Source organism: Geotrypetes seraphini, chromosome 9 (assembly GCF_902459505.1).
Source record: "Geotrypetes seraphini chromosome 9, aGeoSer1.1, whole genome shotgun sequence".
Lineage (NCBI taxonomy): Eukaryota > Metazoa > Chordata > Amphibia > Gymnophiona > Dermophiidae > Geotrypetes > Geotrypetes seraphini.
The window spans coordinates 120,146,863-120,164,402 of record NC_047092.1 but is presented as its reverse complement, the minus strand read 5'-3'; the positions used below and the strand labels follow the sequence as shown (position 1 = coordinate 120,164,402).

The following is a 17,540-nucleotide window of genomic DNA, read 5'->3' as shown; positions in this document are numbered from 1 at the left end:
CCTCAGACGACGTCGAGGCACAAAGCCTCAGACGACTTCGAGGCACAAAGCCTCAGTCGACGCCGAGGCACCCAGCCTCAGTCGACGTCGAGGCACACAGCCTCAGTCGACGGTGAGGCACAAAGCCTCAGGCGACGTCGAGGCAGAAAGCCTCAGTCGACGTCAAGGCACAAAGCCTCAGACGACGTCGAGGCACAAAGCCTCAGACGACGTCGAGGCACCAAGCCTCCGTCGACGTCCAGGCACAAAGCCTCCGTCGACGTCCAGGCACAAAGCCTCAGACGACGTCGAGGCACAAAGCCTCAGTTGACGTCTAGGCAGAAGACTCAGTCGACGTCGAGGCACAAAGCCTCAGTCGACGTCGAGGCACAAAGCCTCCGTCGACGTCGAGGCACAAAGCCCCAGTCGACGTCGAGGCACAAAACCCCAGTCGACGTCTAGGCACAAAGCCTCAGCCGACGTCGAGGCACAAAGCCTCAGTCGACGTCGAGGCCCAAAGCCTCCGTCGACGTCGAGGCCCAAAGTCTCCGTCGACGTCGAGGCACAAAGCCCCAGTCGACGTCTAGGCACAAAGCCTCCGTCGACGTCGAGGCACAAAGCCTCCGTCGACGTCGAGGCACAAAGCCTCCGTCGACGTCGAGGCACAAAGCCTCCCTCGACGTCGAGGCACAAAGCCTCCCTCGACGTCGAGGCACAAAGCCTCCCTCGACGTCGAGGCACAAAACCTCAGTCGACGTCGAGGCACAAAGCCTCAGTCGACGTCGAGGCACAAAGCCTCAGTCGACGTCGAGGCACAAAGCCTCCGTCGACGTACGCAGCCTCAGTCGACGTCGAGGCACGAAGCCCCAGTCGACGTCGAGGCACACCGAAGTCGAGGTTCAGAAGTCGGCACCGTACCAATGAAACTGGTAAGAAAGGTGCAGCAGTAAGCTCCATAAGGGCAACCTCGTGAAGAGTATTCCCATGAAAGGAGGCACGCATCGGAGGTCTCGTAGAGGCGGGCACGATCGCACTCGATGCCTGGAATGCCTGAGACTCAGCCGGTGGCGTTACCAAGGTAACGCACCTAGAAGAAAGAAAGAAAGAAAAACTTACCGGGAATCGAAGCTGCACAGTCCGATTCCAACGAAGGAAAGAGGGTCCCGCCCATTCTGCTCACACGAGGTGAGCCCAGAGAGAGGCCAGGGAAGAAGAAAATACAGCTGCAGGCAAATGAGGCCTAGCCGCATGGCTGAGGCCCAAGAAGGGCCTGCCGGAGAAAAAACACAATAAAAAGTCCTTTTTTTTTTTTTTTTGAAACAAAGAAATACACGATCAATTAACAAACGCACAGCGACTCCCTAACAAAATAAAGAAGCCGCGGTGCCAGAAAGGCACTTAGAAGAACGCAGAGAAGAGAGACAAGGTCTTTCTGGCTCAGCGGAAAACTAAGAACTGAGGACCATGTGGAGGGTATGCGCCCTCTAGTGGATCAGGAAGGCACACACACATGCGTGGTGCAGCATTAGCAAACTTGAAATCTTCAATCAAGTTTGCTTGAAAAGCTGTCCGCGTCGGGGCTCCGTGGATGACGTCACCCACATGTGAGAATATGCTGCCTGCTTGTCCTGGGATAAAATACAGTATGATTTGACATATTTGTTGTACAATTTAATATAAGTATCTCATTCTAAATCATGAAAGGAGCTCCAAAACAGGTCCACATAAATTACAGTTGGTTCTAGGTTATAGAGTGTGCTGTGAATATGAGTTAACAAAGTTCCCTGAGAAACCAAGGGATTTGGTGGTGGTTTGATGCTTAAAAGGAAAGCAGAACCACAGAAAAGGAAAGGGGAGTGTAAATCTGGGGAGCCTGCCTTTATCTGGTTTGGCCACTGTGAGAACAGGCTACTGGGCTTGTTGGACCATTGGTCTGACCCAGTAAGGCTATTCTCATGTTCTCATATCACATGTTACTCATTGCACTTGATAAGGGGATTCAGGAGGGGGTGGTGGGGTTAAGACCCAACTAATCAATTGGGAGGTATGTCCCCTGCACCCTGACCAGGTATTAAAGCAGGTCAAAAGTGCCATAGCCTGGAGAGGCTCAAGTGCTATTAGGACTGTGCTTATAGGACTGAGCAGTGAACAGTTTACGTAGGAAACACAGTGCTACAGTATATTAAACTAAGAAATGACCAGTTTAAACGACTATTTGAAGTGGTTCTAGTGCTGGGTGGCCTTACGGCCAGCCCAAAAGCCTGAGTGTGGAGTCCAGCCCAGAGTAGAAGTGCTGCCAGGACTGAGATAATTGGGCCAGGCTCACTATAGGCAGCTGCCTCATTCTGATTAATTTTGTGCTAAAGAGTTTATTTTTAGTTCTTGGGGCATGTGGCCCAAGTAGAGACAGTGCAAAAACTGTTTGAGCAATATCGCCTGGAATGTAAGACTGTGAAGCTCTTTTTCCTTTTACAATTTATGGTATTAAGAGGGTTACTAAACTTAACTGATAAGTCCACTACCACTGGCACTCCAGAAAGACGCAGGATCCAGCACCATTGGTGGAAGACAGGGAATGCCTAGTGGCCTCTTACAGCCCCGCCACAACACCCATGAAGTCTGTAAACAATACATACATTTGTTCATTGGCTGTGCGTCCCTGATGTCAGAGGTTGGCGGTGGTCATAATAATGTGACACGACCATGTATTACCATATTTTTCGCTCCATAAGACGCACTTTTTCCACCTCCAAAAAGGGAATAGAAAAGTAAGTGCGTTTTATGAAGCAAATATACCAACCCCCCCCCCCTCCGGCGGTACCTTTACACTGTGCTGGTCAGTGCTGTGCTGGTCTATCACTCAAGATTTTACCATTACAGCCCATTAAGTTAAACTGATCAGGCAGTATCACAGAATGCCATCAAATCTTTGTCTGTTATAGATTCTGGCAGTTCATTCATATGTTGTTCCTGCAATTTCTGTTCTTTTGGTCTTTCAAATTCCATCCCAGTCCCCGCCCCCCACAGTACCTTTACATTGTGCTGGTTGGTGGACGGCTGCTTGCTGATTATGTCGGGGCCAGTAACACACAAGCGCGGTAATGCATGGGCCCACATACCTTCCTAATTGTGTTGTTCGCTGATGCTTCGCTGGACTGCTGCCTGCTGATTGCCGGTATGTCGGGGCCAGCGACGCACAAGCGCACTGCTGCATGGGCGCGCCACTTCCTGAATGACTGCCGGCAGTCCCATGAGAACTGTCGGCAGCTATTCAGGAAGTGGCGCGCCCCCACGCAGCAGCACGCTTGTGTGCCGCTGGCTCCGACATACCGGCAATTAGCATGCAGCAGTCCAGCAAAGCACCAGCAAACACCACAATTAAGAAGGTACGCAGGCCCAGGCATTACTGTGCTTGTGTTTCACTGACCCCGACGTAATCAGCAGGCAGCCGTCCACCAACCAGCACAATGTAAAGGTACTGTGGAAGGCGGGGACTGGGATGGAATTTGAAAGACCAAAAGAACAGAAATTGCAGGAACAACATGTGAAAGAACTGCCAGAATCTATAACAGACAAAGATTTGAAGGCATTCTGTGATACTGCCTGATCAGTTTAACTTAGTGGGCTGTAATGGTAAAATCTTGAGTGATAGAGCAGATTACCCGGGCCCTGCACCAGCAGAGGAGGGAATGAGCCCGCACAGTTATTGTGTGGGCTCTGAATAAACGCCATTAAAAGTCAAATTTAGGAGAATCTATACAACACAAGAACTCATGGAAATTCATGGCCACAAATTGCTACTTTGAAGAATTCTCAACACAAATAACATAAATTTTTATTTATATACCGCAAAAGCCTTTCGGTTCTATGCAGTTTACAAAAGGTGCTGGGGGGTTGGGACAGAATTTAAAGGTACTGGGGGGTATGTAAAAATTATGAGTGATTGGGGGGGAGAGGGCTGGGACGAAATTTAAAGGTGCCGGGTATATATTAGTATAGAATTTGATTCAGAATGTTTTTTTTCTTGTTTTCCTCCTCTAAATCTGGGGTGTGTTTTATGGTGAGGTACATCTTATGGAGCGAAAAATACGGTACTTTCCAAGTGAGATGTTTGAGTAATAAAAACATATCAAGTTTATAAAAAAATTTGTTAAACAATTTGTTAAACCACCATATCAAAAGGAGGCTTCATTAGAGTAGAAAGTATAACATTTAGATCCCAAGCAACTAAAGAAGTTTGGTTTGGTATAGAAAAGGCCTTTCATAAATCTAGAATCCAGAAGATAATGGCTTTTTATCCAGAAGTGTATGGAAAGCACTTATAGCACTGAGATGAACTTTGACTGAAGTAGTTTTGAGCCCACAGTTAAAGAAGTGCAGAAGATAGTCTAGAACTGATGGTAGAAGACAAGTGGTCGGATGCAGTGAGTTGAGATTAAAACAGATTGAGAAATGAGTCCATTTGAAATGATAGCAGAACTGAGTAGAGTTTCCTAGTTGCCTCTTTGATGGCTGACACTGATGCAGATAGTGGAAACTAGAGAATGACACGGTGACGGTTTACCCGCGGCCACCGCATTTAAGCCGCGGGTCACCGCCGAAAACGGGGAAGAAAACTAGCAGTCGCTGCGGTGACGGGGACAAGGCCATTCACCGACCGCGGAAACGGTGAACAGGTTTGTCCCCGCAGGCCAATGTACCCCCTTCTAGGAACCGCTATTTACCTGTGTTTCACCGTGCTCCTCATTTGTCAGATCAACCCTTCCTGCCAATCGCAGCAGAAGGGTACCCAACCCCTCCTGCCGGTCCTCCCAATGGCCTCCCCTAAGATCGCCGGCAGGAGGGTACCCAACCCCTCCTGCTGGACCCCCCCCCCCAACGAACCCTCCCACCCCGGAACCCCCTTAGTCTTACTTTCCAAGTTGGACCGGACAGCTCCTCGCTCGTCTGGCCAGCAGGCCTGCCTCCGTCCAAATGAGGCGGGCCCGCCCCTCCCCTCCCCTGCCTAACCCACAGGATCCTAGGGCCTGATTGGCCCAAGCACCTAAGGCCCCTCCTATAGCGGGAGTGGCTTTAGGTGCCTAGACCAATCAGGCCCTAGGATCCTGTGGGTTGGGCAGGGTAGGGGCGGGCCCGCCTCATTTGGACGGAGGCAAGCCTGCTGGCCATACGTGTGAGGAGCCGTCCGGTCCAACTTGGAAAGTAAGACTAAGGGGGTTCCGGGGTGGGAGGGTTCGTTGGGGGGGGGGGTCCAGCAGGAGGGGTTGGGTACCCTCCTGCCGGCGATCTTAGGGGAGGCCATTGGGAGGACCGGCAGGAGGGGTTGGGTACCCTTCTGCTGCGATTGTCGGGAGGGCCGTTGGGGGGGTCTACAGGAGGGGTTGGGTGCCCTCCTGCCGTGATCGCTGGGGGGAGGGGAGACTTGCAGCCGTAGCCGCGGTCACTATGCTAATCACGGCAGGGAGATCTTTGCCGCGATTAGGTACAGCGGCCGCGTCTAATTACCATATAGACTAACATTGTAAGCATTTAAAGTACATGTCGTGTTTGTTTTTGCATTGCTAGCCCCAGGGGTGGTGGAAGATTAGTGATTGAAAAACTGTATGAAAAATAACTATTTTAAATTTAGTGATCAAAATGTGTCAGTTTTGAGAATTTATATTAATTAATTTTTTCTCTGCGTGTTTTGTTTTTGTATAGTTATTAACTAATATTTAACTAAGTTTTAAAGTTTTAAAGAATGTTTCCTTTATACGTAAATAAAGAAAAGTGAATGGGATTGCAGTGGCGGTGACGGGGCGGTGAATGGGGTGGCAGTGGCGGTGACGGGGCGGTGAAGAGGATGGTGAGACGGGGACGGGGCGGTGACGGGGATGGTGAGACGGGGACGGGGCGGTGACGGGGATGGTGAGACGGGGACGGGGCGGTGACGGGGACCAATTTTTTCACCGTGTCATTCTCTAGTGGAAACGTATCTAGTGGTACACAGAGAGGCACCATGCTGCGAGAGTTAATGAACTTAGATTGGGATGGAGAAGAGAGCCCTTGTTCTGTGGGAGCAATGTGGGGAAGACTTGAAGTGTGATGGGGTTCCCGTACACTGAATTCTAGGAGGAGAGGGAACCATGGTTGTTGAGACCACAGAGGTGCTAAGAGAATCATGGTGGCCTTTTCTTGCTAAAGTCTGAGTAGTTTTGGAAGGAAAGCATAAAGAAATCTGTCCCTCCAGTTGAGAAGGCAAGCAGCCCATTTCAGATGATTGGGTGTTTAGAGTCTAGAGAAGAGGACTGGAAGTTTGTGATTGTGAGGAGAAGCAAAGAGATCCACTTCTGAGGGTCCCCCAATTCACAAAGATCTGACACAAAATGGCGGTGTTGAGTGACCATTCGTGCAGTTGAAAGAGTCTGCTCAACTTTTTGCCTTTAAGTGTAATGAAGTTTGTTTTTCTTTCCCCAATTTATATTCATTGTAAACCACTTAGATTTTAACATTGGTTTTATATTTGCAGTATATTAAATAAATTGAATCCTGCGGTTCCGAATGGAAACAGTGAGGTCAGTGATAGCATCAGTCGCTCCAGGGAAATTTCTAGTCTCTCTAAATTTGACAGAGGCCTATCTACACATTCCCATATTTCCAGAGCACAAAAATTATCTGAGGTTCCATGTATTGGAACAGCATTTCCAATTCGTGGCTTTGCCATTTGGACTGGCTACGGCACCTTGGACCTTCATCAAGGTGATGGTGTTAGTTGCAGCACACCTCTGCAGACTCCATGTTCAGGTACATCCATAGCTGTTGGAGCAAGAGTCTGACTCCAGAACAGGCTCTATGGCTTTGCTATCCAGCAATCTCTGAACTGTTGTCCTGACCTTTGATGCCTTTTCTGGTTTCTCCGCTAGGAGTCCAGAAAGAGATCCGGAAGGGGATTAGTTTATAGCCCTTCCGAAGAATGTTCAGCACCCAGCAATCTGTGGTGATTTCCAACCATTCCCCTAAAAATGTTGAAAACCTCTCCCCAATGCATGGAGGCTTGGCCGCCAGCCTGGCGTCATAATGATTTCTTAGGGGCGGAGGTAGAGCAGGCTCCCGATGATTGTGGGTGCCTAGTTCTTCCAAATCTATGTCTAGTATTCTGAAATAGTCTTTGGTCAGAAGATCCTCCAGAATACTGGCAATATCGCCTGGAGGTATGAGAGGTACTGTGCCCCTATTGGATTTGTAGGTACTTGGAGGGCCTCAGAAAAAAATAGTTAATGTCTAATTAAAGAAATAACAACTTTGCATAAGGTAAAACTCTTTATAGTTTATAAATCTTTTCTTTAACAGTTAAAGGAAAGATTTATAAACTATAAAGAGTTTTACCTTATGCAAAATTGTCATTAACTATTTTTTCTGTGGCCCCCAAGTACCCTATTTTTTCTGTAGCCCTCACATTTAAAGTTTAATATCTTTCCTTTCTCAAAACTGACACATTTCAATCACTATTTTGAAAATAAAATCATTTTCCCTACCTTTGTTGGCTGGTGACTTTATTTTTCTGTGCTTTTAACTGTTTCCAGGGTCTTCTTGTCCTTTGATTGTTTTTCTCTCCGTCTTCACTTTCTGCCTTGTCTTTGGCATTAACTTAATATTCAATTTTTCTGCTTTCTTTTCAAAATCTACGTTTCCATGTCTTACCTTCCCTTCTATCTTTCTCTTCTTCCGTCCCTATTTCTGTGGTCCCTATTTCACCCTGCTCCCTTCTTTCTTTCTCTCTCTCTCCATGCCCCCTTTCTTTCTATATGTCTGTCTTTCTCTCTCTTTCCGTGCCCTTTCTTTCTTTCTCCATGCCCGCCCTTTCTTTCTGTCTTTCTCTCTCCATGCCCCTTTCTGTCTGTCTCCCTGCCCCCCCTTTCTTTCTTTCTCCCTGCCCTCCCCCAAACCACCACCATTGGGGAACAGGCCGCCACCACCGCAATCGGGGAACAGGCCAGCGCCGAGGTCTTAGCTCTCCCTGCTTAATTTTCCCAGCACGGGGCCGACCAATTTTCACCACCCGACGTCAATTCTAACGTCGGAGAGGAAGTTCCGGGCCAGCCAGGCAGCGATTGGCTGACCCGGAACTTCCTCCCCGACGTCAGAATTGACGTCGGGTGGCGAGAATTGGGTCGGCTCCGAGCTGGGGAAGATAAGCAGGGAGAGCTAAGACCTCGGTGCTGGCCTGTTCCCCGATTGCGGTGGCTTGAGGGAGGGCAGTGAGAAGGGAAGGGAAGCAGATTGAGGACCCCTGCTTTAGGCGAGCTGCAGTCACGGTCTGTACACGATTGTTTTCTTCACAATCAGAAAACTTGTGAAGTGGAGAGGACAGATCGCGGGCCGCAAAATAGTCCCTAGGAGGGCCGCATGCGGCCAGCAGGCCACGTGTTTGAGACCACTGCTCTACCTCAACAAGCCTGGAAACAGGACTGCCTGTTTCTTCTGACTGCCTCTCAGCCCAACGTCCCAGCCCGAGACCTCGTACCTCTGGAGCCTACATGGGCAGTTGGTCCCAATCCTGGATGACGTGCATGCGTGACATCATCACGTTGACATCCACACATGCACAGAAGCCTTCCAGATGGGCCCTGAGACGCCAGTAGGGGGTGCCAGCAGGGAAGAGGGCAGGAGAGAGACACTGGTGGTGGCTGATTGCCTACAGTGTTTCTCAACTACTTTAAGCTAAGTACCCCCAACCACAGACCTTCCAAGCCCCAACCTAAACCCAACCGAGCTCTGCCCCAGATCCTACCCCCTTTACTAATTGTAATGCAATTTTTTCCTTTCATTTTTCATATACACACAGCAGATATAAATTGTCAAAAATGACACATTTCAATCACTATATTGAAAATAAAATCATTTTCCCTACTTTTGTTGTCTGGTGACTTTATTTTTCTGTGCTTTTAACTATGTTTCCAGGGCCTTCTTATCCATTGTTTTTCTCTCCTTCACTTTCTGCCCTGAATCCATCTTTGACATTAACATTCAATTTTTTCTGCTTTCTTCTCAAAATCTACTTTTCCATGTCTTACCTTCCCTTTCTATCTCTCTCTTCTTCCCTCCCCATTTCCATGGTCTGACATCTCTCTCCTTCCCCCCTAGTAGTCTGACATCTCTCTCCTTCCTTTAACCCCTTCCCAATCTGGCATTCTCCTTCCTTTCCCCCTTCCCAGTCTAGCATCTCTCTCCTCTCCTTTTCATAATCTGGCCCCTCTCTCTATTATTATTTCTATAGCGCTACCAGACTCCCCTCCTTCCCCTCCATTCCTTGGTCTGGTATATCTCCCTTCCTTTAGTCATCTCTCCTCTCCTCCCCTTCCCCCCAGTATAACACTTCTCTCTCCCTTCCTCCTTACCACCCCCTGCAGTCCATCTCCCTTCCAACATTTCTTTCTCTCTTCTTCCTGCATGCTTCTCCTCCGGTCTTCCTTCTCTCCCCTCAACAACATGTTTCTTTCTCTCTCTCCTTGCACAGGTACCTCCTCTCCCTCTGGTCTGGCATTTGTCTCCTTAGTTTCCTTTCCCTCCCCCATGTTCTGGCATCTCTTTCCTCTCCTTCCAATTCCCCCTCCCCTCCATTATCTGGCATCTCCTCTCCTTCCTTTCTCTTCCTCCGTCCTTCCTTCTTTTCCCCTGGTCTGGCATCTGTCTCCTTCTCTCCCCCCCCCATGCCCTGGCATCTCACTCCCCTTCCATGGTCTGGTATCTCCTTTCCTGCTTTCCTTTCCCTCCCTCCCATTACCTTGGCATCTCTTGATCCTATCCTCTCCCTTGTTTTCGTTCTTCCTCCTTTTGTGCAAGAGATTTCACAAGAGGAGGCAGAGCCAAAATTAATGAAGAGACCTCTGAAGATCCTAAAAGAATCGGTATCAGCTTGCCAAAGATCGCACAACAGTGGGCACGAGCTGCCAGCAAGATGAATGAAGTTGAGCAAATAAAACGGAACAACTCTTGCCCCGACGCCGGCGACTTTAGATGCCAGAAGATAAGCGCGGGAGTCTGCGCCATTGGAACGAGGAACAAGCGGGAAGCGATCACTTTCTGGCCACCTACGGCCACTACTACCGAGAAAGAAGGGTCGGGCAGCAAGCAGAAATGTCCGCCGCCACCGATGGAGGAAGAAGGGGCTGTGCAGGAGCAGAGGGTTGGAAAGGCAGCAGAGGTGGTGGCGCTGTCTCCACAGCTGGTTGGCCAATGCGCGGACGTGGACCTGGGCAGCCTGCTGCGACAAGGGGCTGCGCAGGTGCACAGCGTTGGAAAGGTGGCGGAGGTGGTGGCGCCATCACTGTGGCTGATGCGGCCAGCGTGCGGACGTGGACCGTGGCAGTTTGCTGCGACCCGTGAACCTGTATGGCCGGTGGGCGCACGGCATGCACGTGCCACACACCATCACCCAGTTCCCTCATGCGCCAGATGTACCAGGACATGTAATGGCGCAAGGAGGAGGGTAGGGAGCGTGCCCCATCCTCCACAGTCGTCGAGTTGCAAGATGGGCGTCCTGCGCATGTGGTACGTCGGGGTGTCTGATGGCTGATGGTCAGAAACTAAACATTCGCCGGAGGGAGGCACAGAAGAGAGAGACCTATAACCTGGCGCGGGCCGCAGTGAGAGCCGTATCGGCCCGCATGCGGCCCACATGTTGTGCAGGGCTGCTATAAGTGATCTTGTGAAATGGGATTGACTACCCGAACGTTCAGGAATAGAGCGGGGTTGTACAAGAAGTAGAGATTTCTGAGGGACTCTATAATCCAACATCTCAGGTTAAGAAAACTGACCATTCTAAATAATACTTTGAGACTGATCTTCTGGGAATGAGGTAGCTACTTGACCATCTTCATTTCCAGGGCCCTGATAATCAGAACTCCAGTGCTAAAGTGAAAAGCACTCACCCCATAGTGCAGGAATGGCGCAAAAACTTAGCTCCTGAATGCTCAGTGCTAAACAGCATGCAAATCATCTGCTGTGAGACCAAAAGAGGGAGAAATGTGCCTAGCACATGCCCACAAAAGTTTAATGGTAATCAGTGGTGTGCGGTCAAAGCTTTCAGTGAATCCCCAGCTGTACAGCTCTGCTTTTTTGTTGTTGTTGTTGTTTACTATTTGCTTGATGCAGTTTGATTTGTTGAGCAGAAAGCCTGCTAAATCAGTGAAACTGCATCAAGCATAAAGTAAACAAAAAAAAATCCTCTAAAAGCAAACAGAGCTTAAGGGCTAGGGATTCAACCAACTCCCTGAAGGCCCTGATAGTACTAATCTGAATTTGACTTGGCAGTTTCTGCCTGCTCAACCAATCAAATTCAGAGCAGGGCCTTCAGGCGGTTGAGTGAATCCCTTGAACAATCTGGCCACATGCCACTGATGGCAATGGAACTTTTGTGCATATGCCCAGTTCAACCCAGAACTGAAGCACATGATCATCGCTATTCTTGTGTCTTTAAATAAAGCTTTTTAAATTTTCTCTCTATTGAAAGGCTTAATTTTAAGTAATGAAAACAGGGGTCAGTGTGTGCTTTCACTTTCAGGTTTCTTGGACTCACACAATTTGTTTATCAGCACTAGTGCTCATAGGAGGATAGCATGGGCTTCCTTCTGCTTCTGAAACAAATTAAAACCCAGCAGATTTTAAACAGAAAATCATAAGAAATCCTCTCTTCAAACCCCACCACCAGCTCCGAACTGGCAGCAGATTTCCAGAGTAGGGTTTGTTTGAACATTGGGAGGGCAAATGACCTCATTTACAACTGTTTTGACTACATTTAAATACAATTTGTGTCCATCTTTGGCACACACATTGTTTTCTATGCTAAAACTCTCTGAATATTCTGCAGATTAACATCGGAACTAGGCCAGCACTAATTGGCTCTAATGGCAGTATTGGGGCCCTGATTTGGCTTCTTCAGCCAGTATGAGAGCTCTCTCCATTCCCAGGTGTTCTTTCTCCAAGAGGATAAACATAATATTAAAAATTCAGAGCTCATGGATCTTTCCTAATCCCAAGATGGTGCTTACCCGGCTGTCTCCAAGGTTAGCAATGTAAAGTGTGTTGTCTACCACCAGAACACAGGTGGCTGTGGAGCCATCTTTCCATGCAGGTTTCCTGCAAGCACCAAAAACAGTTATAAAGGCAACTAGTTTGAAAGATGAGTAGTTAAAAGAACAACCTAACTTTCTTACAGAATAAAGTCAGAATCTAATGACCACCTTATTTATCTAGTCTAGCCATTTATACATGCCTACCCTGCTGCTACAGATCCCTTTTATTTTGACAAGCAATTTCCTCTTGCTTTTTGGGCTTTCAGTTCAAACCTGGAACAGGGCTGGGATCTAGTGCTGTGAGTTCTAGCCTAATAGGTACAATAGCAGGCTGGGTTTAAATTGCACTGCCACTCCTTGTGACCTTCAGCAAGATACTTAACCATCCAGTGCCTCAGCTACAAACTTATACTATAAGCCCACTAGGGACAGGAAAATACTATACCTTAATGTAACGCATTTTAAACTACTATTAAAAAAGGTGTGAGCTCAATCCAAATCTCTTACTTCAGTCCAGTCACTGTTGCAACAGTCCTAGGCTGAAGGCCATAAACAGGTATATCTATCAGATTTTTACAATCATGTATCCTAAACTCAGCCACGAGATGTTGTCATTGCAAAAAATATAACTCTCCCCCCAAGTGAGTAGTGGTAAATCCTGCCTCTGCAACATCTGTGACCCCAGTCCTGGCCCCAACCAACCTAAATCTCTCTACATGGCTTATGGAGTGCTTATCATTGAACCACTGGGTTAGACCCACTTACTGCATACTCTGCTTGATTTCTTGTCTCTTTCCTCTGTCAATAAAGTTCATTTATATCTTTCCCAGCCACACTTGAATTTTCTCTGTTTTTATTCCTATTATCCCTGCAGGAAGTATGGTTTCTATGTATTCAGAGATCTCTCACACAAAAGTGGCTCTGTATGGGGTACATTTCCCACTACTCTAACTGCAGCAACTGATCAGTTGGCCTCTTGTACTAGTAAAAAATGACCAGAAAGAGATCTGTTCCATGCTAGAATAGGGATTTCTATGAGCTTAAGTGCTTGGCTGGACATTTAAAGGATAATGCAGATTATTGTACAAAAGAATAGCCGATTCTGGAGCTGTAACCATTATTTTCTGTGATGAGACGGCTTCATTTATTGGATTTGTGTAATAAGAATGTTGCCTCTCTGCCCCTCCCAGAAAAAGCATTTGAGACTCTTTTGGAGAGGATGGCAGTGCATTATCCTCAGAGAAGAGAGATGACTTGTCTTAATGAGGAAATAAAACTTGCCCGTTTTTTTTTGTTTTTGTTTAAGTGCATTATCCTCAGCAGAGGTTTTGCCAGCTGAAGGTGACCAGATATCTATCACATAATTCCTGGAGCTCTTTTCTCTATTAGGTTCCACCCAAGTAGAGGACTATTGAAAGATGGATTCATGGACAACAACCTATTATATATATCTATGCCACTCACTGAATAATCCCTGCTGCAGGGAGAAGATTAACTGTAAAAATTAATTAATGCTTCTTTAAAATGAGAAATAGTTTCTTGATTCTTGAAAATAGGAATTGCAATAGAGGTTGACAGAATATATGATATTGATTTGAATAACATTACGGCAACAAAACAGAAGTCACGTCATTAACATATAGACTTAAGGTCAATATCTCACAGACCTCAGCGGTGCAGCTTGTATGATTAATAAACTTTCCATATACAGCATATCCACACCAAAATCATCATAGGTCTCATAAACTTTTTTATGCTTTAAATATACATTTCAATAAATTTATAGTAGAAAATACTAATCTTAGTCTACGCGGATGGGGGGGGGGGGGGTTCTGACACAGAACTATGTTTCACCTAAAAAGGCTGTATCAAGGAAATCCTCCTTTGCGGTCACCTTTCAAAATCATAGAGCAGAAGGGCAGTAAGAGGGGAGTATTTGATACCAAACATTAGCTGAATAAAGCCATTATGGTCAGTAGTAAAAACAAATCTCATTATAACATGGATTTCATAGCAACCCACTCTCATAAGAACATAAGAATAGCCATACTAGGTCAGATCAACAGTCCATTATCCTGTTTCCAACAGTGGCCAATACAGGTCACAAGTTCCTGGCAGAAACCCAAATAGTAGCAACATTCCATGCTACCAATTCCAGGGTAAGCAGTGGCTTCCCCCATGTTTATCTCAATTTCTTTGATATACATAAATTAAGGTGACATTTGTTCTTACCTACTAATTTCCTTGTCTTAAATCTAGCTAAATTATTGCAAACAAGGGGGTTATGCTTCCCAACCAGCAGACTGAGGCATCATCACCTTTATAAGGTGTGCAATTCGAGAACTTGCCAGTATACTACTGACAAAGCATATCTGTCTGCAGTATTATATAACTCATTACACCAAGATTATAGTTCTACCGCATAACTAAAGAGCATCGTATTTTTCGCTCCATAAGACGCACCTGACCATAAGACGCACCCTAAATTTAGAGGAGGAAAACAAGAAAAAAACCCATTCTAAACCAAATTCTCCCTGCCAGGCACTGTACCCAACCTCACACTCATTGCCAGGCTCTGCACCCTATCCCCCCCCTCTGATGTTCTAGTGGTAGGCTGGGACAGGGCACAGGGTGGGCAGGAACAAGGCACAGATGTCAAGGTAGATGACTTTTTAAAATATCCAATGTCACCTCAGTAACAACTACAGAAAAATAGACAAATATAGGGCAAAATATAGAAAGCAGATACTCTAAACTGACACATTTTGATCACTAAATTGAAAATAAAATCATTTTTCCTACCTTTGTTTGGTGATTTCTTTCTTTCCTCAGGCCCACCAATTGTCCCTTCTTTCTTCCCTCCTATGTTCCCCTCACTGCCTTTGTCATCTTCCTCCCACCCTAAACTCAGGCCCAATTGTTCCTTCCTCCCTCCCTTCTATGTTCCCCTCACTGCCTTTGTCATTTATTTATTTATTTCAATTTATATCCCGTTCACCCAGTAGCTCAGAACGGCCTACAAGCAAACATTCACAGTGGTGTATATTTGACAATACAAAGATTATACAGTAGTTCAAGTACGGGGATTATAGAGCAATTTAGGTATGGGTTAAGAATGGACTATACAGCAATTTAAGTACAGGTTAAGAGAGGACTATACAGTAATTTAAGTAGAGGTTCAGGATGGAGGGGGAAGAGGAGAAGGACAGGGGAATTTAAGGGGTAGATCGCAGTTGTCATTTTAGTTGAAGAGGAGGGTCTTTACTGCTTTCCAGAAGGTCAATGAGTTCTGTGATCTGATTTGCGGGGGGGAGTTGGTTCCAGAGTTGGGGGATCGTTTGCGGGCAGTTTCTGACAGGAGAGACCTTCCTGGGGGGATGCATAGGCGTCTCTCCATTTCCGAGCGGAGGGGGCGGGTGGGAGTGTACAGGGTTAGCTTGGATTCTATGTAGGCTGGAGTGGTGGCGTAAATTCTTTTATGTGCTATTACCAGGGCCTTGAATGTGCGTTGGTTAATCGGAAGCCAGTGCTCTTCGCGGAGGACTGGGGAGATGGGCTCGTGGTAGTTGAGGCTGTGCAGGAGGCGGTGCATTTTGTACCCGCTGAAGGGGCTTGAGATCTTTTTTGGCTACTCCATTAAATAGGGAGTTGTAGTAATCCATCCTGGAGAGGACATAGGTGTAGAGGAGTTGGACCAGGTCAGGTGTGGAGATGTAGGGTTTGATTCTTCTCAGTTGGTGGAGATAGAAGGAGGTGGAGACTACTTGCAAGATGTGGGCGGACAGGGACAGGTGGCCGTCTAGTGTTACTCCTAGGCTATGTACCTGATCTGCTGCTGTTAGTAAGGTGGAGTCCCATGATATGTTGGGCATGTGTATTTGGTGCTTTTTTTCCTGATTCATAAAAGTTCTTTCTTGGAGACGTTCAGTTGTAGTTTGTTGTTAGTCATCCAGGTTTTCATTTTGGAGAGACGGTGTTGGAGGTTGGCAATTCGGGATGATCAGTTTTCGCCTAGTGGGAGGAGCAGCTAGATGCCATCAGCGTAGGAGTGGATTTTAATGTTGTATTTCTGGGCTATATCAATGACAGGTCTGATGTAGAAGTTAAATAGGAGGGGGGATAGAAGGGCACCTTGGGGAACGCTGTATTTGATAGGCTTGGGGTTAGATTTGTGTGGCCCTAGTAGTACTGTTTGGGTTCTTTGGTGAAGGAAGGAGGTGAACCACTGGAGGGCAGAGTCCTTGATTCCAAGGTCATAGAGTCTGGATAGGAGGAGGTGGTGGTCAACAGTGTCAAAGGCAGCGCTAGGACTAGTAGGGCATCATCGCCTTTGTCGAGTATCGACCAGTTGTCATCAATGATATCCAGAAGTACCGACTCTGTGCTGTGGCTTATTCGAAAGCCAGATTGTGCAGGGGACAGGCCAGCTTGTTCTCCCCCCCAACTCAGGCCCAACAATTGTCCCTTCCCCCCTCCCTCCTTTGTTCCCCTTACTGCCTTTATCATCTCCCCCCCCCAACTCAGGCCCAACAATTGTCCCTTCCTCCCTCCCTCCTATGTTCCCCTCACTGTCTTCGAGCCTGTCCTCTTCTGCCCCCCCCAAGCCTGCCCATCCGCCTGCTGGTTTTAATTGCCTCCTGCTGCTGCCGCTGTGAGAACACATCCACAAAGCAGCAGGGAGGGGGGGACTCCCGTCTAAAGCACTGAGAGCACGGCACCAAGAGCGAGGCGCTTCACTCCTTACTGCGGCTTTTCACCCTCTACGAAGAAATAAATTGCTGGGAAGAGCCAGGCGGATGCAGCGATTGCACGCCGCCAGCCCAGAAGCCTTACCCCCGACATCAATTCTGAGTAGAGAAGGTCCGAGCCAGCCATTGGCCAGCCCGGACCTTCAGTCCGACATCAGAATTGACGTCAGAGGTAACACTTCTGGGCCGGTGGTGTGCAATCGCTGCACCCGCTTTGCCTTTCCCTTTCTCTATTTATAGTGGCCAGGAGCAGCGGCAGGAGCAGAGAGCATCCTTTCCTCTACTTGCAGGAGCCACAGTAGCAGCAGCGGTGGCAGCGGGAGAGCGCCAATCTAAATAAGGTAATGGGTGGTGAGGGGGGGGTTGGGTATTCGCTCCATAGGATGCACCCTTTTTTCCACCCACTTTTTTTGGGGAAAAAAGTGTGTCTTATGGAGCAAAAAATACGGTAACTTGAGACAGAACAACTGAGAACACAGCTGAAAGAAAGGAAACAAAGCACAGAACCAACACTAACAAACATGACACTTAGGTATGGTATTCTTATGGGAGAGGACCCTGAACCCCAAGAACTTCTGGACTATGTCAATCGAGACTCAGAAGACTAATCTAAGAGGTTTTAAGGACTGCAATTTTGTCACTGTCCATTGCAATCTTACCACTCATAGCTGCCTGTAGTCCTAAGTGAAAAAAACAGTCAAGGGTAGTCCCAAGAATCAGGGGAAACTCCAGAAGTTTCCCCCTAAACACTCACTGCATA

The 17,540-nt window shown here is 47.4% G+C and overlaps 1 protein-coding gene across 6 annotated transcripts in view; it reads right to left on the bottom strand.

Annotated features, from left to right (window-relative positions):
• ILKAP (ILK associated serine/threonine phosphatase) overlaps positions 1-17,540 on the bottom strand; it is a 211,807-nt gene that overhangs the window by 42,848 nt on the left and 151,419 nt on the right. For 5 of the 6 annotated variants that reach the window (XR_004540596.1, XM_033957890.1, XM_033957891.1 and 2 more), the window contains one exon: positions 12,009-12,096. The exons of the other annotated variant lie outside the window; for it this stretch is intronic. Coding sequence is in view for 4 of the 5 variants with exons in the window: in XM_033957890.1 (XP_033813781.1) it covers positions 12,009-12,096 (88 nt within the window). In the remaining variant the exon portion in view is untranslated. The remainder of the gene's footprint in view (positions 1-12,008; positions 12,097-17,540) is intronic. 6 annotated transcript variants of the gene reach the window in all.